The sequence below is a fragment of the Taeniopygia guttata genome, chromosome 4A (assembly GCF_048771995.1).
Source record: "Taeniopygia guttata chromosome 4A, bTaeGut7.mat, whole genome shotgun sequence".
Classification (NCBI taxonomy): Eukaryota; Metazoa; Chordata; class Aves; order Passeriformes; family Estrildidae; genus Taeniopygia; species Taeniopygia guttata.
The window spans coordinates 13316429-13344415 of NC_133029.1; the positions used below are offsets into that span (position 1 = coordinate 13316429).

The 27987-nt window shown below is 37.5% G+C and overlaps 1 protein-coding gene and 1 long non-coding RNA gene across 13 annotated transcripts in view; one reads left to right on the top strand and one right to left on the bottom strand.

Moving 5' to 3' along the window:
- The window catches only part of LOC115495195 (uncharacterized), a 235415-nt gene that overhangs the window by 88833 nt on the left and 118595 nt on the right, over positions 1 to 27987 (top strand). For all 12 annotated transcript variants that reach the window (XR_012056010.1, XR_012056012.1, XR_012056006.1 and 9 more), the window contains 3 exons: positions 19399 to 19580; positions 20761 to 20843; positions 21451 to 21519. This is a non-coding gene — a long non-coding RNA (uncharacterized lncRNA). The remainder of the gene's footprint in view (positions 1 to 19398; positions 19581 to 20760; positions 20844 to 21450; positions 21520 to 27987) is intronic.
- LOC100219846 (testis-specific serine/threonine-protein kinase 2-like) lies at positions 22272 to 27983 on the bottom strand. The gene has a single exon (XM_002193925.5). The coding sequence runs from the start codon at positions 23321 to 23323 to the stop codon at positions 22349 to 22351; it is 975 nt and encodes a 324-aa protein (XP_002193961.4). The 5' UTR covers positions 23324 to 27983; the 3' UTR covers positions 22272 to 22348.

Here is a 27987-nt window from a genome sequence, read left to right on the forward strand (position 1 = left end):
AGGAGAATGGGAAATGATTCTCCCACCACACCTCAATGTGCATGTAAATGTGTATATTTTTGTGTGTGCATGTATATGCATACACAAAGAATGTGAGAGAGCTATTGTGAGCCACTACTCTTCCAGTACTGTAGAGAAATGTCTTTTAATCCTCTCTTCATGGTGGTTGTTACCAACACCAGCAGGTGAATGCATCTTTGAGGCTGAAGTCTGCCTTTTGTATCTCCTCCACAGGCAATGTTTCTTTTATCTTCAGAAATGTACATGGGTGTGTAAAAAGAGGACTTTGTACTGCGTTTGTGTGGCAAAATTTTGGCAGCAGGGGGTCTACAGAGGTGGTTTCCAGCAGCTTCCCCCATGTCTGACAGAGCCTATGCCACCATACTGACACTGGCCAAGGCTGAGCCCAGCAGTGATGCTGATGGTGCCTCTGGGATAAATGTGTTTAGGAAGGGGTAAATTTATTGTTCAGAAACACCTGCAGGCCAGAGAGGAGTGAGATAAACAGCCCTGCAGACACTGGCCAGTGCAGAAAGAGAGGAAGGAGGTGCTCCAGGTGTCAGAGTCCCTTGGAGGGGGAACAATCTCTGCAGCCCATGGGGAACAGAAATCCACCTGCAACCCCACCCTGGGGCCCTCTGCTCCTGAAGGATTGTCTCCTGTGGAAGGGACCCACAGTGGGGCAGGGAGAAGAGTCTGAGTCCTCTTCCCTTGGAGAAAGGAGTGGCAGGAGCAATGTGTGATGAACTGACCACAGCTCCCATTTCTGTCCTGCTATGCCACTGGAGAGGAGGAGGTAGAGAAATCAGGAGTGAAGTTTAGCCAGGAAGAAGTGGGGAGGGAAGGTATTTTAAAGATTTGACTGGTAATAAATTAAACTAATTTCCCCAGCTAGGTCCATTTTACCCGTGATGGTAGCTGGTGATGATTTCCCTGACTGTTTTTTGATCCACAAGCCTGCCTTTCTCTTTCTCCCCTGTGCAGCTGAGGAGGGGAGTGATGGAGCAGCTTTGGCTGGAAATATGGAGTCCAGCCAGGGCCAACACACAACAATGTCAAAAGCTGTATAAATACTAATTAATTTATTTTGCATTCCAGAGTTAATATGGTTTGACTTGGAATTAGTTGAATAGAAACTATTGTGTACATAGTAAGTTATACTTAATTTTTAAAGCCACTTCAGCCTCTGGAGTTGTGAGGTGTACTTCCAAATCTAGATTTGTTAAAAACATTGCTCTGCATCAGGAATCTCAAAACATGTGCAGTGTGCTATGAGCTGAATGGGCTTAAGAAGCACATATTAAGTAGTTATTCTTATTTTTCTAAATGGAAATATTTTCATGTGTGTGATCTATTTCATTTAGACTTTTCAGTTTCTAGTACCACTTGTCATGTGTTTCTATGACTGATTGAAATTAATGGAAAATTAATATCAATGAAAAATCAAATTTGTATATTATGAAAAGGTAGAAACCTTTTTCCTGTTTTTGTCAAACTAAAGTTATGTGAAATGTATCTTTCTTTACTACTCTTCTGAGACATTATTATATTTGCAGAATACAGTTTACTGAGAAACAGAAGAATAAAGTTTTAATTTGTTTCTTCTTATAAGTAAAACTGCAGTTTGCTGTGCTAATTAGAGCAGCTGGATTACACAGCCTGCCTTAAATCCCAGAAGAAATCAGGAAATGAGGCTGGACTTAAGTATTTCTGACTGTCTCCAGGGTTTTAAATTAAAACCTCTTTTGGTTAATGAGAAAAGCTTAGAGATTCAGTTTTTATTTGGGAAGGAGTGATGGGGAATTCTCTATTCATATTTGACTCAAAGCATGGCCTTTTGATTTAGAAAAATTACCACAGTCAAATAGTGGCCAACAGTACTTTAAAATTTATTGGAGCAGACTGAGTTCTCTGATAGATGCCTGAGCACAGAAGAGAATAGAATATAGAGAAGCTCTTGGAACAATAAAAGTCCTGTTGGTGCTCTCAGGTCTTTTAACAGATGTATGACTTCCAACCAAGGTAATTAATATACTAAAAGTCTCCACTTTGGGAGATGCATTTAGGTGTTCTATCAGATGTTGGTTATACTAACATGGTCTTTATTTGCATTATTTTTCACTCTAAGTTCAAATCATAATTGCTCAGTTTTTGTTTCTCCCTATTTTTTAAGTCTGATTGTGTAAGTCTGGTTTAGTGATTAACAAATACACTGTCCCAGCTTCTGAGGTTTGATTTGAAACTTTTTGTTACAAATAGCTTGACTGCAATGTAAATGTCTGGACACTAATTCTGGTCAACCTCAAACACTAGAAAACTTTAATGTGCTGAAAAAATCATGGGCTAAAAACAGCCTTTGAAATACTGTGAAAAGAATTTACTTAACTAGTGAAGAGAAAAATGTCAGTTTGTCTTGAATCATGAAACTGAAAATTAATGAGTGTTGCTACATACGTAAATGTATTGCTTCAGAGAATTGTGGCAGATACCTTCTCTCTCCATCTGCAGTAAGGAGAAAAAAATCCATAGCATTTGTTTTAGTGAATCATTAGGGAAGCATATAACAGCAATTAATGGATAGAATAGGAAAAGCAGTTTTATGTTAGGGCAACATTTTACCTTCATCAGCCAGGTTTTTCTAGCTTGTAACCTTCTACTTGAAATACTAGGCTTAACTACATGAGTAAAATAAACTTATCTAGCAGTAGTGTTATAAATAATCAGATTAGATGGGTGCATTAAGAATAAATAACTTTACAATGTAAGCTCCTGTATCCCTCTCGTCAGATATCAATACCCATTCCTAGTCAAGAGCATGGTAATACAATGTGTTAATCTTGTGTGAATCATAATTTTTTGTTGTAACTCACCTGATTTCTGATTGCTTGCTATCATGTGGCTGTGATTATTGAGGCTTAGATCATTTTTCAGTTGCAACAAAATGCCAAGTTAATGATAGATCACATGCAGCTTACAAGTAGCTACAGAGCTGTGAAAAATCAAAATGTGCTAATTGCTTTAATCACCTACAGATTTTCTTAGAATTAATGAAGGCTTAAGTCAGATGTAGTGTAAGGAAATCAAAGTGATTTTATGATGAACCTGCTTTGTGCAGAATTAAAGCTGCTTGTAGTTGTGTGTTTATCAGGTTGCAGACACGGGGCTGGCTCTGAGCAAGGCTGCCCAGGACATGAGAGCAGGAGGGCAGAGCTGCTGCCTGGGTGGGTCACTCCAGCCTTCACACACAGGGGTGATTACCCACAGTGCTGTATCATGTTATCACTCTTATTTCCACACACAAGTTGTATTCAGTTCTCTGTTCCATTTCAGGTCTAAATCTCCAGAGTGGGAATCCTTCTAAAAACTAAAATAACTGATACCTAGCATGAACTCATGAGGGCATTTAGAGAGACGTGGGGCATGTAGCATTATTTATGTGGAAGGAGCTCCTCACCCTCGTGCTGTCCTTACCATGGACTCTGTGCTACATGCTATCTCTTTAATTAAATAATTTTATTCCATTGAGAGCGAGGGAGGGCAAGTTACACTTTTGACATGCCAGGAAAGCTGAAAGAAGAGAAAATTTCTTGTTTCCTTTCTGGGATCTCATTATGCAGTCTACCTGGTAATGCATCTATAAGTTTTACTTTTAAATACTTAGGTATTTGCAATGCTAATAAAGGATGCTTCAGCAAATTCTACACATTGACATTTTACTATAACTACTATAACTACTTGCTGTATTTGCCATTCTTTAAATTAATATGTGGTTTCATTTTCTGAAAATGATTTTGTTTGGCAAAATGGATAACTTTTTGCACATTAATTGTCATACACAAAGACCATAAAAATGATGTGTGTGACCAATATCCATTTGGAGAGAAGTTTTTCTGAAAAACTTTTACTCAACTTTATCTGAAATACATTTTAAACTGTATTCTTACTTTCAGTATTCAGGCAGAAAGCAGGGTCACCCAGAGCAGGTTGCACAGGATTACATGCAGGCAGGATTTGAATATCTCCAGAGAAGGAGACTCCACATCTGAAATTTAAATTTGAAGTGGGAATTCCTTGCCTTAAAAAAAGTCATTGTGACCAATAGTTATAAACTGAATTGACCCAATATGTAGAGAAAAGGATCTGAAATTAAAAACCACCACCTGGATCATTTCACCAGCAACCTGGCATTAAAAGAAGGATGCAGGATTAAAAATTTAATACAAAATTTAATACAAAATTAGGTTTTACTATGTATTGATACCCAGTATTTTTGGCATTAAAAATTCATTACAATAAAGGGTATAAATCTATATCAAAGATAATGTTGACATTTATACTCATGTGTCTAGAATTCAGTGAGGTATTAAGTATTATGCTTCATCTTATCTACAAGCCATCTGAGGTCCAGAGAAATTTTTCAATGTTATAGAATCCTGGTGAGTTTTTAGAGCCTCATTATATTAGAAATATTCAGTATAATTTTGTGTTAATGATATAATGGTAACTAAAGAAGACATTGGGATAATGTGCAATTAAGGTTCTTAATGTGTTGAAGATCCACACGTGGACCAAAGGGATTAAAGAACCCCAACCTTAGTTTGTCACAAATATCAAATTAAGGATCTTCATTGCCCCAAACACGCAGAACTGTAGAGTTCAACAACCATTGTGCCTCCATAAAACCCAGGGTGTAATGAGCAGGACAGTGATGAATCAAATAGAAAATGCATTTATGGCTATCTCAGTCTGAAATGAGCCTAGTGTGAGGTTAATGCTCATCAGCCTCCAGCCCTGCCTTAAGCCTTGCAAGGAATCAAAGACAAAGCTTTATTAGCACTGAGTTGGCCTAGTTATGAAACTTGTTTCATAGTTTTGTTAGTCATAAAAGGAAACAAAATTTTACTAGTACTTGTAAAGAAACTTTTCATTGGCTGCCTGCCAGAGGCAGGCTGGTGATCAAATAGAGCAGCAACTTTGCCTTTCTGTCAAACAAAGGCAGAAGATTTTTAAATCATTAGGAAGTGATTATAGCAAAACAATGAAAGTAGGTAAAAATAACCATTACACCAACAGCTGAGGTTTTTGAAATTTGATGGTTCTTATTCCCAGAATATCTTGTATACAGGGAAACCACTGCTGGTGGAACATGAGCTTCTAAAGTGGAAGATGCTATGGAAGTGCTTTGATTTATAATTAATACAATGCAAGTGCAGTTGCATGCCAATTCTTTTGGACTACTTTTACAGAGTTAGGGAACTACAGAGGACACTGAATTTAATCTTGGAAAAGGTGAATTTTTGTGCACATTTGCAAAAGTGCAAATTTTCATTACACTTGCAGACTAAAGGGTGTAGGTCACAGTTTTTTCTTTTTTGAATTTATCCTGTAATATAGAACTGTGCTTATATCAGCTGATGAGAGGAATCTCACATTGACAAGCAGTTTTACTAAAGGCTTGGTATAGAAAGTGTAGCTGTTTTATAGATGTAGAAGGAAACATGAAGGAAATGTCACTTCCAGGAGGGTTTCTAATTTGAAGTATTTGGAAATTTCTCCTGATGTAGCATTACTGTGCTCATGTCTATCCCAGACTGGCAGTAACAAAATGGAAATCTTGCAAATTTAAATGTTGGCACATTCATCTTAAAATCAGGAGTGGCCAAGAGAATTTAGGAGTAAAAGTTCAGAAGGTTTAGGACCTGAATTGCAGAATTTGTCAACCTGCAGCAATCTCACCAAAGCTGGTGCAAAATACAATATTGCCAAACTGCATCAGGTGAAATTCAAATCAGTTGTTGAATTTGCCAGTATCTTACCAGAGAATAACCATTTAATCAGGAGTAGAACCTCAAGGGTATTGTGAAACTTTTCTCTTTGTAACATTATAATGTTTAGAGTTAGTCATGAATTACTGATTATTAATTGCAATTCTGGAGACAGATGACCTGCCTCAAAATAGGTGCACGCAAATACCGGTTTCAGGCTTTGGCTAGTGAAAACTGATTCAGATGTTGCAAATTCAGAGAAAGCAAGACTGAAGACTATTTGGAAAAGGTCTGAATGTTCCTAATCATTATGTTGTTTCTTAGGCTTTAAGATAGCTACAAAAATCTCCAGTGTGGATTTCTCACAGTGTCCAGGAAACTTGTGCATTGTTTCATATCTTTCCAAATACTGGCATGCAACACTTAAAGGTAAATTTAGCATGCCACCCACACTTCCCCATTTTGTGATGCTGCTCCATTTGATTCTACTCTCAGCCATGGATATCCCAGTGCTATTAAACAGATATTAATTGGTTAAATTTGCATACTTAGGCCTGCTAAGTCCCCAATCAATGCCTGTAAGGCATATACACAATAATCATATCCAGGGTCCTTTCAATATACTCAAGCTGAATTTATTCTTTTAAAGGCTGGAGTACAAAATAGGTGCAACTTGTGCAATGAGACACTAGTGACTGCCTTTTATGCATTCCCTATTTTCATTTTCTCAAGCCATTTGTACTAGCTCCAGGCTACACAAAATGTTGTCCACAGGCCTATATGAGTATTGTCTAGTTGAAAGTGACTCGTGTTTCTGGACTTCTTTAAAGTGTAAAAAGGTAGGAGATTACCTACCTGCTGAAAAAAACTTGGAAAGGAATATTAAAAGGGCTGGGTATAGAAATCTCACAGCATTCTGCTCAGAATTTCCTATGAGATGCCATTTACCTCTGTAACAAAGTCATTGAAGTTGTTCAAAAGAGTAAACACATTTTTACTGATAATGCTTAGTCTGGGATTATATTGAAAATGAGAGATATGCTACATGTTTAATATAGAAGATAAGATTTATCAGTACTCACTTCTTGTGGAGCTTCAGAGTTCCCAGGAAGGTTTTCTTATGGCAGAGTTGTCTATGGTCATAACAAGAATTTGTAAAACAGGTGCTTAATGAATTGTAGCATTATTCACTAAGGAACAATGGAGAAAAAATTGTCTCTAGTGGAGTAATGTCACCTAAATTAGTGTAGTATAGGCATGTCCTTCTCTGGATAACAAATTGTATTTTGAATACACTACCCATGGAGAAGTGTATTCAAAATAATTACCCCTCACAAAAATGCAACTGATACTGGATGTATTACTTGAAAGTCTGTTTGTGCTTTCAATTTTCAGTGCTTTGAAAATCAGGTGCTTTTCAAAATATTATCTGTCCAATTCAGTGTGTAATTAGCACTTGCTGGTTACTGATTAGGCCTTCAAGTTTTATATTTTAAAAAGAAACTCTTAATATATATGTTAATTATACATATGTGTAAAATTCTGTATAGAATTATAGTTGATTATACTCTTGAGTTTTTAAAACATGTAATTAAAAGACAGTAAATATTTAAAAATATAATGCTAGATTTTAAACCTGGCATCCTTAATCTTCTACTATTTCGTGTAATCTTGTACCATATTCTTGAACATATAGTGCCATCCTCACACCCAAAAATGTCAAATTTTTCTCAGCCTCCCCAATGACCTATTTTAAACCAATTTTCCATTCCTCTCATTTTACAGCAGTACAAGGTCAGGTAGTCCAGAAGCACTCTTGGTATTGAATGAGAGGAGACAGGAAGGACTGAGTCACATGCACTTTTAGATAATTTTCTTCTTTTATTTTTGTTTGCTGTGTTGATTTTGAAATTTTGGATTTTTAACGGTCAAAGGTGCCTCTGCAACACTGAATTGCCATGATTCTTGATACAGTCTTTCACACTTTTAAATCTAAAAAGTGAAGCAGCCATGGGAAACTGAAGGCCTTTTTCAGAGGTTTTTACCTCTATGTGAACTTCTAATAAATACTTTTGTAACATTGAACATAAAAAGGAGAATCTTTAATCTGAAAAATTACTATACTATGCAACCTCTGATTTATAACTGTAGTCAAGTTTTACCTCCAACGTTATTATTCTAAAGTAACATATTTATCTAGAAATAAATTTCAGTACATTTTTTTGTGGGGGAATTATGTAACTTTGAAGTTGTTAAAGATGTTTCGGTTGCACAGTGAATATACAGAATTGTCTGTGCAGCCTTTTGTATAATCCTACAAAATTTGCATCCTTTTTCAATACCAAATAAAAGTTTTTCTTTGTGTATTTTCGCATACTGTTGTTTGGAGTAGTTGAATACTGTATGAACTAAGACTAAGAAGACTCATGCAGAAGTAAAATAAATAACCTCTAGGTAACTGAGCCCACTTTATTATTCAGTGGTCAAAACCAGTTATCAAATTTTAAAAGCAAAATTGTTGTACTCAATGATTGCATTATGTAAGTAATAAAAATATAAAAATTCGTGTAACACCTTATGTACCAAGAGTTGACCATCAGAAATATAATCAGAGACAGAAACAGAGTTTCTGATAGCCCCTGATAGTGATAGGAAATGGGAGAGATGAATGGTTGTTTCTGAAATGGGCAAAGAACATGAGGTTCCTGATTGCAGAATAATAATGAGGTGGTCAGACAGACGTTGAAGAGAAAAGTGAATTTCATTTGAATCCTTACAGTGCCGCATTAGTAATTATTCAGGAGCCAGTGGGAATGGCAGCTTATGAAAGGAATTAAGAAAAAAAAAAAAAAAATGAGGAATCTGACCTGGGAAATGTTCCTTAAACTTCTCAACTGTGCCCAAATATTTTTTTAACACAGTGGTTTATTCTGAACTTCAGAGAAAAAGCTGAATGTAGGAATATAACACCAAAAGTTCCAGTATGAGAAAGGTTCCTCAGTGCAGAACACTTCTGTCTGTAAGACACTGAAGAAGGGCATGTTGTGTATTTAAGCCTTGTTCTTGCTGTGCTATTTTTCTGTCTGCTTCATCTGGCTTGCATCCCATGTCACAGGCAATGTTCCTAATGTACAAAAGTAATTATAAAATAAAGTCAAAAGCAAGTGTTTGACATTTTGTTTTATTTATTGTTAAGGTGGTTTAGCTTTCTCATTTGTTAATACATTTTTATGTATGAGTAGAATGTTAATGTAGAACTTTTGATGGAAACCCATGATAGGTGGCCTCAAAGACTTTATTTGTACTTTTGGAAAGCAAGGTAATTTCTGAACTTCTTAAAGGATCACATTATCTTCTTTCAGTAGTGTGGTTTTTCTTTTTCGGTTATAACTTGGGGATTTGCATGAATGGGGGTTTGGAGAGTCTTTCCATTCATACTTACTATGTAAAAGTGCATTGCTTTGACATCTTTGTCAGTTCAGAATGGATTCAGGTAACTCTGTGCAATGTACTGACCCCGAAAAGGCATGTTGAAGTTTTTCTAAGTTTGGATAAACTGGTTACACTTCACACCTATGTACCTTCATTATGACTGTTTTGAATTTCCCACCATGCTTTAATATATATATATTTCTAATTTCATGTTCCTTTTGTTTTCAGAGATGCACTTTAGAATCTCATTCTTTAGCAGAACCTTTTTATTTTACAGTATCCTGTTTTTAAATACCTATTCACTAACTCACTGGAGCAGATAATCCTGATGCTGAGGTAAATTGGTGGTGACCCCATGGAAATCCATTGGCTGCGCCAGAACAAAATTACAGAATGTGAGGAGAGTCAGAGTGTGAGATTCTAACATAGTTAGATTAGCTATTCTCCAGGATAGAGGGCTTGTATTCATTTCCCCAAGTACAGCAATACATTAATCTGGGCTATTTCCCTTATAAGGATTCCTGCTTCATTGACAGTGATAAACTATCAGCTGTAATTTACAAAGCAGAGTGATTTAATTGCTTCATCTTTATGGAATTCTGTGTCTTATCATCTTTGGGCAAAGCATCTCTGATTAAAGTCTTTTGTAACATCACATGACAGTAGAATTAGTGCTGAGATCTTGCTCTGAGTTTTATTAATTGGGAAAGATGAGTGCTTCAGTAGTGAAAATAGTTGAGATCACCTAAAAGCATACATGAAACAACTCTGTTTCCCTGAAAAAGGAAAGAATTCAGCTTTCAGGGGGTTAGACTGCTACAAAAGTGACAGTACATTGACACAGTCAGAGTGTGTTAGAGCCACTGTGGTTGTCATTAAGGCAGCATATTCTGTGCATTAGGCTTTGCTTTGAAACCTAAAGAGCTCTCTGATAACAGCAATGATGATCTTTTCCACTTTGGCCACCAGTTTTGTCAGTCTCCAGATCTTGGATTGAGTAATAGAATGTTGAAACCTTCCCACTCTACCAAATTGGTGTAATTTTCAAAGAACACAGATGGGAAGGTAAAAATAATTAGGAACCTTCCTGCTTTAGCCTTGTGATCAAACTTTCCCAGGTAGTAAGAGAAAAACTAACCACAGTAGGAAAATGCTTCCATAATCCCTCCAATTAACATAGTTTTAATTATGGCACAATTATCTGTAAACTCTCTCACATCTGGTATGCAGCTTGGTTCTATTCTTGTCTAATAATCAACACTGGGATAATCTGGCTAAGTAATGGATACCACTTGGAGACAACTAAGAAAGTAAACTGTGCCAGAGAAGATTTTAGAACCACATCTGACATAACTGGAGTGTGCTTTCATACTGCTGTGCTTGGTTCCCACCCTGCAGATCTACATCTCCATCCTGTGTCCATTCCATGCATGTTTTGTGTCAGCAGCAAAACCTTGTTTACCCCAAAAAGCAAAATTCTACTGTTTTTACTTCTAGTGACAGAGTGAAAGGAAACTTGCAAAACGAACCATCTTTTTTATGTCCTTGAGATCTGAGTCCTGTACTAACTTGGAAATGCATATTTATGATTTCTGAGAAATTCTCTATGACTCAAGCTCAAGGGTAGAAATAAAACAGAAAACCCAGGTGCACTCAAATTATTACAAGATTGATTGAATGTCGGTAAAAAGCTAATAGAATTACATGTAGCTTTTTGAAGAGAAAATGGGGGAAAATATGAATTACTGTAATAGTCCAAGGTGACATCTAATTTTTAATATTTTAAATTATTTTGTTCAAAAAAAGTAATATTTAATTTCTTTCATTTTGATGCTCACACCTTTCTGACTGCAAGGCATCAATGAAAACAGATCATTGTGACTTTTCCTTAGGGTGCTGTCAGTAAAGCTGGCTATTGTGGAATTACTAAATGTCTTCAGTAGTTGTCACCATGCAAGAAGTTTTATTAAAATGTTCTGAACTGGAATATCAAATTATACTGTGAAGCCCTCCACTAAAGGGATAACAAAGTTAATGATCCCCATTGACTAAATTTTATTTCAGATAAAGTACAATTAGTACTTGGATAATAAATTTAAGAGCACTGAAACATAAGAATTTTTTGTCTTGTCAGAATGTAATGTTACATACTCTCATGTGTGCATGCAGACTGTCAGTGGCACAATGTTCTGTGAATCAGATTTCTGCCTGATTGCAAGTTTTCAGGCAGTGGGGCTCTTGAAAATCAATATTAGCAATATGTTCTGATAACAATCCTTAGAAAGACTAACACAAGTTCTCTAGTAATCCTTGTTATTTTCTGGTCAAATAGAATCTATTTCCTTTCTCACTCCATAGAAAAGGTGCCTCTCTTTAAGGGTTAAGGATGGGTGAAACACCAGGGCATCTTTGAAGAGATTTCTCTTTCACACCTATCTTATGTGACTTCAGGACAAAATGATCTCCTATAATCTTTCTAATTTCAGTATCAAAAAGAATGGCAGATTATACTAATCTCTCACTAACCATGCAGAGTAGAAAAGTCAATATTAGCCATACCACATTTGTCCTTTAAAAGGCAGTGGTTGTGTTTAACTTCTGGGTCTTAACGTGGTCTTGAAATGAATAACCTTGTATTATTTTTAACTCTGTCCTTAAGCAGAATCCACTGAAGCCAAGCAGAACACTTTTTATGATTTTAGAGTGCCTTGGATATATCCATTATTTAAATACGGCCTTTTATTGTTCTAAATCAATAAATCTGTTGCTCTGGCACACCTCCAAGTGCTACCCTTGAAACAGTTGCTTATTCACCTAACAGCCTCTTTATAGCAAAACCACAAAGTTGCCAAATTGCTTTGGATTTACTTTGCATCAATAAGTCCCAATTTTGTGAGTATAACAGATCTTTAAAAGGAAGCATGTCTTTCTGGCTGGCTGGTCCCACTCGGGGTTGCAGTCGGTGGCTGGATGTCCGAGTGGGAGCAGTGGCAGGAGGTGACCTCGGAAGTCAGTGCTGGGCTGGCACTGTTTGATACTGGCGGGGACAGTGGCATTGAGGGCACCCTCAGCAGGTTTGACAGCTCTGAGGTGTGTGGAGTGACATTCTGGAGGGATAAGAGTCCATCCCAGAGGGACCTTGATGGGTTCAAGATGTGGAACCTCATAAAGTTCCACAAGGCCAAGTGCAAAGTCCTGCACCTGGGTCAGGACAAGCCCAAACACAAACACAGGCTGGGCAGAGAATGGATGGAGAGCAGCCCTGAGGAGAAGGACTTGGGGTGCTGGGAAATCTCACCTTGACCTGCCAATGTGCCCTTGCAGCCCAGACAGCCAAAGGTGCCCTGGGCTGCAACAAAAAGCAGCATTGGCAGCAGGTCCAAGGAAGTGATTCTGCCCCTCTTGTCACTAGGAAAACTCAGAGCTGTGAAAGTGATGAAGATAATTACCTGTTTCTTCCTGCTTCAGCTCTCAAAAGTAATTGCTGAAGACCAGTGGTGCTTTTGGGTTGATTTTGAGCTTTGCAAATTATCTTGTTTGGATTTTTAATGCCTTGTGTACAGTTAAAAAAGGCTTAAAGAGTTCAAAAAAGAAGATATCTACTTTTCCACTAGACAGCATATGACTTGTTCAGATAACTAACATTCTCTCTGGATTTTAAACTGTACAAAAGGACATTAATACGCTTTATGAGGAGTACTTGTTCCTGGTAGAAACAGTATCTTGCTATATTTGAATTGAATGCTTACCAGAAGTTTTCTTTTGTCTTAGCTGTGAACTGGAACATCAGCTTAACTGAGAAAAATTGTACCTCCATGAGCAAGTAATGGGAAACTCAATAGTGCCTGTGACTGGCTAGCTGGGGATTTCTACTTTCCAGGAACAAATCTCTGAGTATTTCTAGATCTGTAGTAGTTTATAGCTGAATGGAAAGTTGGTTTCCTGGAAAACATTCAACAGATACTGTGATGACAGACCTTAATGCTTAGGAAAGATTTTTTTTTTTTTTGTGAGTTTTGAAGTGCTCAGTTTACTCAAGCATGTTTTCTTACCCTTGTATTTAAAATGTTGTGCACTACATTCATATTTATGGTAGCTTAAAGCTTTCATGGTAGTATTTTATTCCATGAGTAGATGTTTGGGTTTGAGGAAAAGCTGTGTGTGCCTGTTCTGAACTGTGGCTGGGTAACTAGTGACACATCTATCTGTGAAACTCTGAAGAAAAGACCAAAGTGAGGACCTACACAGGAGGAGCAAAAACATCTCCTTTGGGATGTAACTTCTGTAATATCAATGCCACAGCCCAATGCAGCTTTTCTCAGGCACGCTGTTTCTAAAGCAATGACTTTGTAAATAAAACTTAAATTTAATTTTATTAGTGATTATTTTGAAGTGTGCCAGTTTACTTCAAAATTTTTATGAACCTTGCAATTTCAGTGCCAATTACTCCATTTAAAGCAAAAGAGCAAAAGTTACACAAACATCCAGCCCTTGGTCTGAAAACAGAGGTGACTTCTCTTGGACTATTTACCCGAGAGAACATGGGGGTGATAGTATTTCCAAACACTGATGGATGGGTTTATGAGCAGATTTTGCAGGATTATCTGAAAGTGTACTTTGGCATTTCAGTTGCTGCAACACATTTTCTTGTCTCTGGCAATTTCACTAAAGAGGAGGAAGAATATTTGTGGTTAGAAAATCCAATCTTTACCTTATTTTCCCCTTTGTTGATACAGTAGCTTGGTAAAGTTAATCCAACCTGACACCATCTTGTGTCATATTTAATTACTCTCAAGCTTAGCATCAATGTTGAGCAAAGTTCCCAGGTTAAAATCCAAAACAATTCAAATTTTTATGTTGCAAATGAATGTCAGGAGATTCTACGGAAGATCAGAATGTGTTTGTAGTTGAGCCCAACAAAAGACTGTGCACCTTCATGTGCCTAGATCTTAGCTGTGCCTTAGATGTGAGTGTGGGGTGGGCTGGAAGGAGAGGGAGCTGCATCCAAAGCAGTTGCCTGTGGAATATCAGATCTGGGAGATATTCCTGGATATCCAGCAGGAGAATGTGGCTCCAACTTGCTATTGAATCACTGACATATCCTCAAGGAAATGTCAACTCCAATGCACTTGTCCCCATCTTTTTAACTGGGATTGGCAGGAGACAAAGGTTTTGTTTTAGAGTAGGTGTAGGCAGTCTAGACCCACTTAATGAAATTCTAGATCCACAAACTTGGTGAAATTCCAGAAAGAATTTAATTGGCTACAATTTCTGGGGAAGTCTCAGTTGATAAAGGTTCACTAGCATTGTCTGTGGTGATTTCAGGAAAGACTGAGGTTAGGCTCTTTTTACGTGGCTGTTTCCCATTCAAAAGCTGGCCTGAGGTCTGTGGCTATGCAAGGGGGTAATTTTGGGGCAGTTTGAGGTTGCTTTGCATTACTTCCAAGTAGTTAAAATTCTGACTTCTCAGTATTTTCAATTATGAGAAGATAATTAGCAGTTTATACAATGCCCAGCCCCTTTCAGGGTTGCAGCTTCAACAGAACATGTAGAAAATGTGCTTTGACATCCACTAGATAAAATAAGGGAGAAGAAAGGCAGGCAGCTGTTACATATGAAATTAGGATGAATCCAACATAACTAGCCAAATTAACTGTAGCATTAGAATTGTAAATATGTTTTTGTTTTGTTGGTTTTTGCTTTTTTCTTTAAGGGGAGATCTATGCCTTGACTGAAAAAAAAACCCCAAAAAACCTTAGAACTGTGGAAACAAGTTTACTGGGGGAAAAAAGTAGTTTTGAATTTCTACACGAATACCCAGAAATTTTCTGCTAGATGCCTCCTGATTCCTACTTCTACATTGCTTTGTTTTTGCATTCATTAGTGGTGCTTTCTACAGAAATTACTGGCAGTAATGACAGATGTGAAATTTACAGTATGTAGGAAGATAAAACAGTGGTCTCACAGAAGGCAGCCTAATTAGAGTAGATCTTATCAAGACAGGAAACCTTTTTGCTATGACCAAATTTTATTTAGCTTGGATTTTTTTTTCAGGTTGCTTGAGGCATCTTCACTTGTGAATGAAAAAAAATTATGCTATTGTTTAACAATACCAGGTTTAGGACCTCTGCTACAGTTCAGTATAACATTATTAATATCTATTATCAATACACTAAGAAATAGACTAAAAATGTTTCCATTTACATTCCATTCTATTTAGTTCTTTGGTTCAATATTTCTCCTTGTAGGTTTCCATATGAATACATTTCAGGGATAGAACACCTGCTGTAATAAGAGCATGAGGGAAGCCTTTGGTGATGAATCATACAACAGAAAAAGGAGGATAATGGGAGTCCCATCTGGCCATGAAAAAGAAAGAACACTAGACACAAGACTAGAACATACTGCGAACTGTTCTTAAATCTTTCTTTTAACAGTGGTGTATTCATCTTGTTATTGAGCAACTATTCATGAATTCTGTAATATTTCCCAGAAATGCAAAGTACTCTTTGGAAGGATGTAAAGTAATAGGAAGACAAAGGAGACAATACTGTAGAACAGTCTTGGAGCTGTGGACTATGTCAAACCTGGCAGAAATGTGAAATTAGCACAAGATTCAGACACTCCTAATTCTTTTGTATACATAGTGCTGTGGCTAGATAGGGAAGAAGCTAGTCCTAGAAAATATTACTTTGCTTTGTTTAAGTGAATTTTTTTTATCACTGCTTAGTTTAAAACACAATAGTCTAACAAAATAACTCTAAGATTTTGGCCTTTTTACTTTAACAAATTTGGAAAAGAATGAATTAAGTATTTCTTCCTCCTAATAGGAAATATTTAATACTAAGGAAACCTATTTCTGCAATGCATTGAAGTATATAGAAGAAATAATTTATGTAGTAGACCAAACTAGATTTGCTTTGATGTAATATTTTCCTTTAAGGAAAATTAAAAAAAAAGAGTAATGTATACATATTCATTAAAATCTCTCTCAATATGTAGTTCCTTGGTGGGTTGCCCATGCTTTAAGATAATCTAAAGCTCACATCTTTGCATCAGAAAAGCAGAAATTTTTCTCTGATTAACTCGCACACTTTTCTTAAACTGCAGGTGAATATATTCTGGCATGTACTTTCTGTATTGATGATTCTGTGTTAAACTGCATTTAAAAAAATCACATCCCAAAACTGATTGATGATGTTGAACAGGACAGGTAGGGATAAACTATCAGAACAAGTTGATACTGCAGAGCAAGCAAGCCAGTCCCATTTTATTTACTTGTACATTTTGGTATTGTTACAGTGAAAGTTAATGATTAAAGCATGAAGAAAATTCAGCTCATTTTTTTTAAGTTTGTGTATGTTGGAATATTTATAGTTTTATGTTATGCTAGGCAGAAGTGACTTGAAGTATATCTTTGGCAAACTTTGAATAGCTTGATGTGTGTAACAAAAAGATCCTGTAGTCATCATATTTCAACAAGACATGAAGTAGGATGCTTGACATTGGTGGAGTTTTCTTGGTTTGGGCATTTTTGTGGTGTTTTGCTTTCTTTTTTTAGTTAGATCTCATCAAAGGCAGAAAAAACAGACAGGCAGTAGTAATAGTTCACTATAGTTCATGACTTTAGTGCTCCTGATTAGGATCACTTCTGTCACAGATTGTGTTTCTCAGTAGCATAGTCTGTATAACACATATGTTATGATTTTTAACAGTAACCAAGCACTCAGCACTTATAGGATCTGAGTACTCAATATGTTTTAAAAGTTCCATATTCATCCTGCGTTTCAGTTTCACTTTGTAAAGCTGAGATAATGTTATTCCTCTCCTTTACAAGGATATTGTGACCTAAACGCTTTAAATGCTGCAGTGTGCTTGGGACTTATGCTAATATTAGGTGTCTAAAACAGTCTTGTAAACTAAGTACCTAACGTGTCTAGATGGTCTCATCTTGCAGAAATTGTTTGGGTAAAACTTAGCATAACACGAGTTATCTTTGTAAATAAGATGAAGGTTTAGGTGCTGATGTAAATACCAATACCAACCACTGCAAATGACTTGAATGAACTTTGATTTTGGTCCATTAAAATTAGTCATCAACAATTTTCAACAGTCAGGTTCTGAAAAATTAATTTTTGTTCTGGTTGTGTCTTGTGTTAGGAATAATTTTGTGATTTTTTTTTTTTTTCCTATAGGACTGTTATGTGCTCAACAAGATTTGAGTGCTGTATTTATGCAGATCTAATGACTGTGACCATTTCTGTTCAGGTCAAAGGAATTAGGTTTCTGAGGCAGTAAATATCACCACTATTAAAGGCAATCATTCATCCATTTACAAGCTGTCAAGTAGCATAACAGATAACTTGCCTTTTCTGTTTTAGGAGAATCAGCAAATATTTATTTCCTCCAATGTTTATTCCCTCCAGTGCTGCTCTTTTAACCCCTTTCATCTGTTTCCTCTGCCTGCTGCACCTTGCCCTGAATGGAGTGATGCTCTTCACTCCAGAGAGAAGCAGCAGTAAACCTTGTCGAGGTAAATCAGGAGTTAACGAAATCAAATGGTGAATGTGACAGTGCTTTAACAAGCTACACTTGACTATTTACAGCCTAAAGGACAAAGACAGAAAAAGCTGCCAGGGAGACTCTCCCACTGAGTCAGGAGGTTCAGGAAAGGCCCCCTTGCTTTCTAGATCCCTTTTCAGACTGCAGCTGGATCCAGTCCTGGTCTCAGGCTTGGCCAGTGGTTTATGTCCAAAGGAGTTTATGTGCAAAGTCAATCCTCTGTATCACTTGGCTAAGATTTCCAAGGTTAGGACACTACTGATCACTCCCTGAGGATCTGGGGTGGCAAGGAACCTTTCAGCCTTGAGGGTAACCCTGAGAGCTGTCCCTGCTCAAGGGGAGCTCCTGGAGTACAGCCACTGCCACATGGGAGAGCTCAGTGGGCCCTGGGCTGTCAATTTATAATGAAATGACTGACTGTATTTATAATAAAATGATTGACTGATAGTGATATTTGCATAGTGGCAAGACATCTGGGTCACTGTTCCAGACAGCCCTTGGCTGCCCTGGAGCCACCTGTCACCAGAGTCCCCAGGAAGCTGGATGGAGGCGGCAGAGCCCTGCTGGGTGTCAGGCCAGGGAAAGGGCAGCACACACCACACAGCCAGTAAATTAAACTTACAGCCTCTGGGAAAAATGCAATGATACCCCAGGAGATGGAAGTGCTGTCCTGGACACTGTGTTCTCGGTCAAATTGGTGTGTGCAGAATTTGCTGCATGCAGGTTCTGTGCAATTCTACCAAATCATCCTTTGTACCACCACCAAAGTTATCCATGGGAGTTTTTGTGGTTTGAAGCACTTTTAGTGGCTGTACAGAGACCATTGTGATCATGTTTAGAGGTTTTAGTTTGGAAACAGTATCTGTGTGATCAAAATAATTAATTCTCATTGAACTAAAAGCCCTTGCAGGAATTGGGAAGACATCTTAAAAAATTTCATTGTGATGTTGAGTCTTGAAATATACTTCAATAAATACTATGCATGGTATTTCAAGGAATAGTACAGACTTTTTGACAAATTAAACTTTCTGAACCTTGTTTTTTAATGGAATATCCATGATAGTTCATATGGCTCAGAGTGCCATAGCAAGGAGCATAAATTGAAGCAGGTTCTCCTTTAAGAATCCAATCCCTCCAAATGAGTTCAAGTGATTTTTACATAGAGACAAAAAATATTAATTCAATAGTTTCATTATCAGCATTCCAGTAAGTACTAGAAATAATTTTATTTTCAAACTAAATCTATGGAAATGAACAAAGCTCATAAAATGAAGACATATAATTCATATTTAAAGTGAATTTCTTTAACTATTCTAAGGGCAAGCAAGATAAAATATCTGAGTGAGTTTAATCTTTGATTTATTGAGGCAAATAAAATTACGATTCTTTACATTATAATGTTAATACAGCCAAAATTTAAGTAGTTATCTTAAATATTTATTATGACTGCTGTATCTGTTAGATAAAAAACATTAATTTAAGTGCCAATGATATAAGATAAGAAAGTGTGGACACTTCTGGCTAAGGAAAAGATGATTCTAAAACTCACTTAATCACTTGTAATGTGTAGAGGAAAGTGAAAATTGAATTTTGATCTGAAACATTAGTGATTACAACAATCTCCATTTTCATTCCCCAGTGCTAGGTGCGTGGTATTGATTCCTCTTGAAGTGTGAGGAGATAGAAGCTGAGGGAACTGAGGAGCATCTGAGTTAACTGTGGTTATTTAGGCTGGAGAAGAGGAGACTTGGGGACCCCACCACTCTCTACAAGTGCTTGGAAGGAGGCTCCAGTCAGGGGAGGGTCGGCGTTTTCCTTCAGGTAACAAACAATGGGATGAGAGGAAGGTTGTGCCAGTGAAGGTTCAGACTGGATGTCAAGAAGAAGTTCTTCACTGAAAGGGTGCTCCAGCGTGGGAACAGGCTGCCCAGGGAAATGGTGGAATCACCATCCCTGGAAGTTTTCAAAAAATGCATAAATGAGGTGCTTGGGGACCTGGCAGTATTGATTTAATGGTTGAGCTCAAGATCTTAGAGGTCTTTTCCAGCCTTAGTAAATATATGAATCTATGATCTTTAGTTGAAGTAAACCCAGTGTCATTTTGACAGAGTTATACGGGACAGATTTTATCTCATTTACTGCATTCAGCTGAAATTATATGTTTTGTATGCTTAGTTTGCTTTGTTGTGATATTCACCAATACACTTCTTAGGTCTTTTTTCTCTAGAAGCTTTTTAGGACTTATATATGTTTGTTTTCAATGGCATGTCCTGTCTTACTAAAAGTATTGGAATAAAGCTGAATTCCCAAGTAAGCCAGAATTGCAAAATACACCCTCCTTAGATGCATGCCAGGCTCTCTTTTATACAATTTACACAACAGAGTAGCTCATATCTGTAATAAAGTCATCTGGAAATGCCTCTGGGTAAGAGAGCTGTCCTGCCTTTTGATTTTGGCTGTGCACTTACACATATTTTGGCCACAGACACACAGCTGGAACCAGGAATGTGCCTGAACTGCCTGAACTTTAACAGTAGTCTTGCCATGAATATGCATCACAGTGTGGAGGCTCATGATCCTGCCTAAGGATCTGCCAGTACACCAGGAAGAAGTGCCACACCTCCTTTATGGCACATCCCATGTGATCATTTCCAATCACACTGTTTTTTCTTGTATTGGGTGTCTGATAATGTAAAAATGGCAAAATTAAAATAGAATATAACGATTTTTTCCATAGCTTCACCTTTTTTTGCTACTATGTTTTGGTCCTAGAATAAATCAGTGAAAGTAAAATAATAGTAAGCTATATTTTAAATCTGTTTACTGAACTGCTATCTTAAAGAATTCATAAGCTCCATTTTGTTTGTCCAAGTGTCCTTTTCAATGGCTCTGACTTCTAAATATGTGGCAGTGGAAATGTACCATGTTAATGTTCTCCTGCCATGAGCAATGAGTGTTAATTAGAGCTGGATCTGACTTTGTCTCTCCTTGGATTATTTAGGATAGTAAGAGCTGTGCTGAATGGCTGTTTGTACAATCCATCTTTTAATCCACTCTCTGAGGCAGAAGACTATTCAGAGTAAGGTCTGTAATTATTCCAGAATGCATTTGATTTCTTAGCATAAAAAATAATCTCTTACATTATTAAGTAAAAAAGTTTTTTTCCCGGAATATATTTAGTTGTCCACACTTACTAAATGGAAAAACAGTTTTAATTATGGTCAGTTTTTTTGTTATTAGCAGTATTTTATGTTTGATATTTTAGCATAATGTCTTGATGGGAACAGCAGATTTTCTGCAAAGAGTAATGGGTGAAATAATGCATAAACATAATTTTTGTCTTGTCAAATTGTATGTTAGAGTAATTTTTGACACTTTGCTGCTTTTCAGTAGCACTTCAACTTTATTTTCTCTCGGTTTTATAAGGAGTTAAACATAGTAGCCTGACCCTCTCTAAGCAATATTAGATCATCTGTGTGCATGACATTTTCAGGTGTTGGATAAATACCCTCATAGATCAATAATTGGTCCAATGTCTCTGGCCAAGTAGACCCATGAAATTATATTTGTTTTGCTTTACTTTTAGCGACAGGCAATTATTTGAGTACCAATGAATTGAGTAATAAACCTCTCAAAGTCTCCACTGAGACTGAATTTTACCCACATGACATTTTTTGATGTTTTTCTGCAGGAAGCGGCTGGACTGTAAATGTGTGCTTGCATAACTTATCCAGATGAATCAATCCTATGGGACCTAGAGGTAAATGCATTACACCAGTGGGACAGGAGACTTCTCATTTTGTAGGCTTTTAGAATGACCCTTGATTGGGACTCCCTTTCAGGACTGTAATGTAAATAAAATAATTAACTTTATTTTTAAAGTTTTAAGCTAAACAACCATAGCATTGAAGGTATATGTTTTATTTTTTAATGTCTAACATAATATTTCTTGTTATAGAAAAAAGAATTCATGCATGCTCAGCCAATAAGTTTCAGTTAAAAGGCAGCTGTTGTTTCGATGTGTGTTTTTTTTAAATCTCTCTCTCTAATTAATGAAAACTCTTCCCTCATTCCTTTTGACTTAAAACCTGTATTATGGTAACAAGGATTTGTAATCCTTGTTAATTTTTCAAGTATAAGGAAATGGTTTCCATTGCACATTTTTTTGTTGAAAAACTCAAGTTTGAAAGAAAAATTCAGCTAAATTTTGATTCATAAGCAGTATGTCTAGGCAGATCCTAGAGTCTAATATTGAAATAGTTATAAATTGTTATAAAGTTCACCAGGTCTGATATTCAGAGATATTAAAAAAAAAAAGGCATTTTCTTGCTTGAAATACATTCCTCCTTCAAGTATTACGTACCAAGTGCTCCTCTGTGGTTTGTTTATATGTTCTAAAACTTCCAAAATTCCCTCCCTCATTATTCCCCCGTGTTTCACAGTCCTGACTTTAGCAGTGTTAAAGCTCCTCCTTCAAGAGCACTGTGCAGGAGTGAGGACACAAGTGCCACATGGAATTTTAGACAGGTTCTCTTTAATGTGCATTTAAACTAATGCAGTTCACAGGTTAGGGCAATGCTGTGACCGTGTTAAAGGAAAGTATCCATAAGAGAATCTGTTTTCCTCCTCCACTCCTTACACTTACGCACAATGGGAATTGGCATCCTGTTGTTTCTGGGGCTTTTCTTGCCAGAGGGTTTGGGATCACCCCCTCCTGCAGATCTCAGACTGCGCACGAGTTTTGGGGTCTGCAGCCAGGGATGTCTCAAAACTTCATCTATGCACAGCCTCTGGGATGCATCAGGGTGGAGCAAGTGGACAATGAGGTTCTTGCAGTCTGTAGAGAGATTTTTTGACTTCATGAAGTGAATCTTCTGTTGTTTCTGAACCCGGAGCATTTCCTTGACATTGGAACTGTCAAATGGCTGTGAAGCAAAAAGCATTGCATACAGGATAATGCCCAGGCTCCACATGTCTGAAATCCTGGGGTCACAAGGAATGTGCTCAAGCAGCTCGGGGGCTGAGTACGCAAGAGACCCACAGAAGGTGCTGCTGAGGATGGTTTTTCCATTTCCGTCCCGAACCAGGGGTTTTGAAAAGCCGAAGTCTGACAGCTTGAAGTTAAGCTCGTTGTCAAGCAGGATGTTGTCACATTTCAGGTCCCTGTGGGCAAAGTCCAAGTCATGGCAATGCTTGATGGCAGAAGCCAACTGCTGGAACTTGCAGCGAGCGACGCTCTCTTCCATCGCACCCTGGCTGGTCAGGTAGTTCAGGAGGCTCCCCCTTTCCCCCAGCTCCATCACAATGTACACCTTCCCAGAGGACGTCTCAAAAATCTCATAGGTTTCGATGATTGAGGGGTGGTGCAGTCTCATCAAAGCCTCCATTTCCCTGGGGAGAAATTTTTCCAGGACTTTCTGAGAAATTTTCTTCTTGTCGATGATCTTGATGGCCACTTTGCATTTCAGGCGGTGGCTGTAGGCAGCTTTCACTTTGCCATAGGAGCCTTCTCCAAGAGTGTCACCAAGGCTGTAGCCCTTCTTTTTAAGCACCACAGCGTCCATCGTGGGAGACCTGCAGGGACCTGCCCCAGCGGGAGCTGCTTTGCATCCTGTGCTGGTGGGCTGCACTCCACGCCTGATGGTGCTGCAGGGACACTGCTGGGCTGGCTCTGTGGGTGGTTACAAGGTGATCTCATGAACACATCCTGGAAGGATCCTTCTGTCATTTCATGGAACCACTCTGTGACATCGTGGCGGCCAAAACCCAGCATGGAGTCACTGGCCGCTCTGTGCTGTTGCTGATGGTCACCCCTGCACATTGCAATCAGAAAACGGAGACAATTTCTCAAAGATATGTTTCTCTTTTTAAGATAGTCAAAGTAGGAGGACCATTTTTATATCTTAGTTTCGTAACACTGTTTTTCAGTTGTGCCGCTGCTGTACCTAATTAATACAATTTACTCTGCATTTTTGGTGGATTTTAGAAAAATAACAAAAACCACCTGTGGACTGGAACTTTGTGGAGCAGTGCATGGTGCATTCAAAAACCTTTCTTCCCCCCTTCTAGACCACTGGTGGTATGATAGATCCTGATTTGTTAATAAGTGCTGTTTGTTGAGTTTGATTGCAGTAACAGCTGACCAGCCTGAGACTTTCAGGAAGTACTGGGGAGTACCACAAGTTCAGTGTTTTATGTCAGTATTGTTATGAGACTTCTAGAAGTCTGTTCCTTATTTCAGAAGGAAATAATTTAATGGAAATTCAAAATTTCCACTGCAGATAATCTCCCTGCTTATGTACCTTTCTTTCCTTGCTCTTAGCACTCAGTGCTAGCAATATCCTAATTGTAGAGAAAAGTTAATTTATATTAGCCATGATAACATTGCAGCCACATAACCAGATTAAAGAATTGAAAATCACAGGAAACTGCAATTGCTCTCAATAAATAATAGTAATAATGGTAATAGTAATAATAATGATAAATATTATTATTTTGTAGTTGTGTTCTTTGATATTAGTAAAACACTCTGAGTTGCTTTCAAACTGATGCAATTCTTTTAAACTGAAGATTTTATTCTAGAGTCTTTATGGTTACTATAAATATGAACAAACCAGAAAGTTGAACTGTAAGTCTGGAATGATACTAGTTCTCAAGGGATTAAACCTGGGATTTTTCCATGTTAAGTGGTGCATGTTCTTATTGTATCAAGACTTTTAGTTTGAGTTTAAGGAGGATTTGTAGTGAATATTTAGCACATGCTGCTCTGCATATTTTTGTTTTAGTCTTTCAACAGCCACATGGAAGGGAAAATTTTTGGGGAAGGGGAAAAGAGGAACTCCCTGATGTTATTCTGGAGCAAATGTTCTTAAGGGCATGGACAATTTCCAATTTTTGGTGTAGGTATTCAGCATCTTGCCTTTGTCTGTCCTGAAGGTGCAGCCAGTACCTGAACTGTGAGAGGGAAGGCAATAACCATTGTGCTGACATTGGAAAGAACAAAGGAGAGGAAAAGCCCTTAAAATATGTGCAAGAATGCATAAAGATTTACAGTGGACTATTACATGTGGTGGTTTTCAGGACATCAATTTAATTGGTTCTTTTCAGGTGTAAATAAAAATGTGGCCTTGTATTAAATGTTGGATAGCCTCATATCACCTACTCATGCTTAAAACCACTCCAACTTTTAGTGTGGATGGCTTATCTTCATGTCAGCCTGTTAATTTAAGAAATCTGTTTTGCATCTAGACATTTTTATATTTGGTACAAGGTACCCAAAATGTATCATGCATGCTCTGCCTGTTTTATGTGTATCTTTTTATAGTCTCTCTTATGAAATTTTTATAAAGGGATACAGAAAAGTATTAGTTATGGTGAAATTGTTAAGCAGTGATTTCAACCAGGGCTGTGTGGCAGTATTACCAAAGCACTACAATCTTTTTCTTCTCACAGTAATTTAAGGAAATGGTCATGTTTTTGTAGGAATGCTCATATTTTTACTATTCATAAAAATTAACACAAAATTGAGTGTCCAATCTGAGTGTATTGACTTATGCATAATTTTTGGAGTAATTGACAGCTGGTGTTGTCACAGGTAGTGGATCTGGATAGTGGTAGGTATTTGTTCCCTGCTCTGCAAGACCAGTCATTATGTCACCATGGAACCAATGGATTAAGAAAGAGAATCTGTATTCAGCAAAGCACTCAATTCCTTCAATGTTAATGTGGTTAAACTTAATCAAAATCTAAGTGAAAAGTTAGATCTATTATCAGAGAAATACATTTTTTGTCTCTGTTGATGTTAATGTAAGGTTTTCTTTAGCTAAAGCAGCTTATTGGTGTTTAATTAGAATTTTGAATAATACTTAGAATCATCAATATTAACAAATTTACCAAATTTATACAGATTTTTTTTTTTTTCTGGTGCCCATCTGTGTCAGTTGTAATAGACTCAGGGCTTTAATGATGCAAATTAAATTTTCCAGTGAGAGAAATGCCAATATAGGCTGAGAATTAATTCTGAATCCAGAGGAGGAAAAGCAAAAGATTAATTCATTACATCTGGCAGAAGCAATTCAGTAGTTTCCTCTCTAGTTACCTTAGTTATATTCTGAAAAAACAAAGGAGACCAACCCTTCCTGTCCATGACGTGCACATGGAGTTGCTGGACTCCTCATGTCTCAGACAGACCTGGTTGTCTGTTGGTTTCTTTATTTTTCTTGCTCTGCTGTCATCCCCTTTCACACACCTCTGAGGTCAGGTGATGGAGAGAGCACTGAAATCCCCTCTGCATCAATGTAGCCCCAGGTGCACCATCAGTGTCTCAAAAATCAGGTGCTTAACCCTGGATCAGGGGTCAGTACAACAGGAACTGTGTGGATCACTGACAGTGGGGAGCATAGATGGAAGATAGAAACATTTTAAGCCCTGGATGAGAATTTCCTTGCATGCTAAATCTTGTAACAAACAATTTTTTTTTAATAGTTGTACAGCGCCATTTTATAAAAATGGTGTACTTGTAGCACATTTTTTTCTGGAATATAATTATTGATGAAAGGTAAGGGTCCACAGAACCTTAAGCCCCCTCTTTAAAAAATGCTTCTATTTTCTTTTCCTTTTTTTTTTTTTTTTTTGCATCAGAAAAGTGCCTTTGAAGTTTATTGATTATGCTGATAATACATTTTTAAAATAATATTTGTGCTGGTTTTAGCTGGAATAGAGTAAATTTTCTTCATAGTAGCTGGTAATGGGCCTATGTTTTGGATTTCTGTTGATAATTCAGGGCTGGTTTTTTTATCATGAGCAGCACTAACACAGAGCCAAGGCCTTTCCTGCTCCTCACCCACCTGCAAGAGGCTCCACAAGGGGCTGGGAGGGGACACAGCCAGGACAGCTGACCCCAGCTGACCCAGGGCATATCCCAGAATATGGCACCATGCTCAGCATTTAAATGTGGGGAGAAGGAGGATGGGGGATGTTTGGAGTGATGGTGTTTGTCTTCCCAAGTCACTGTTACAGGTGCTGCAGCCCTGCTGCCCTGGGGATGGCTGAGCACTGCCTGCCATGGGAAGTGGGGATGAGTCCCTTGGTTTGCTTCGCCTGTTAAACTGCCTTCATCCAACCCATGTGTTTTTTAATTTTTATTCACTCCCCAACCCACCAGAGTAAAGTGACTGAGAGGCTGTGTGGGACTCAGTTACCATCCGAGGTTTAACCATGAGAGTGTTGAAAGCATTTTCCAGCCTTACCAGAATTAGGTATTGATTTTTTAGTATTTATGATTTCTTTTCACAGAGATTTCACAACACATTTGTCCTGGTTTTCTAATATGGAAGAATTATCACGCAATAAATTTAATGGATTTTTTAGAGTATTGTCATGGGAAGTACTCTGCTGGCATCAAATTCTTTCTTGGCAATTTCCTGGAATATTTTCCAGTGTCTAAAGGAACTTTAAAATATGATTTATTTGTAGAAAATATCTCTAGAGATAAAAACTTCAGATTGACTTTTAATTCCAACCTTGCAAGTGTGGGTTTTTGTTCCTAAAGTGCAAGATCTCGTGTGGAATTGCAATGTGTGGTCTGACTGCTCCATGGCTTTCTGTTCTCCTCTGTGGTTCTGTGTTGTAGGAGAGCTGGAGTTGCTGATATTTGTGTGGAAATGTTAACACCCTGGTGATGACAACTCTGCCAAAGCCATTTATCATATTTTGCCTAAATCTGGCAAGAATGGGGAAACTGAAAAGCAAATTGCTAATCTTAGTAGGGGAATGAGATTTTTTGGTGAGTCTTGGGTCACAATTAGGAGTGAGTTGAAATCCTTATATTTCATGTCCTTCTCCACTGTGCACACTTGGATGCTGTGGATGTTTTTGTCTGGATTGACAAGAGTTTATATTCTAAGACCTACCAAAAGAATTTTCCAAAATAAAAGTTCAGTGAATTAAGACTTCAAAAACAAGCAAAAATAAAAAAAAAAAAAGAAAATTTTCAAGCCATTATTAAGCATTTGTGTTTTAGGTTTGTCGTTTATGGGTGTATGAACACTAGAAAAGTCCTTCTTTAAAATTCCTTAATATTTTGATTATGAATACAGTTCTTTGAATAAGTACATGCTGTGAATATCAAATGTGAAAATAGTCCAGGTTTCACAAGAATGTTGCATAAAAAAAAATACTCTGCTGAGAACAGACTGTTTCTGGAACTAGTCACAGGTATTGACAACTA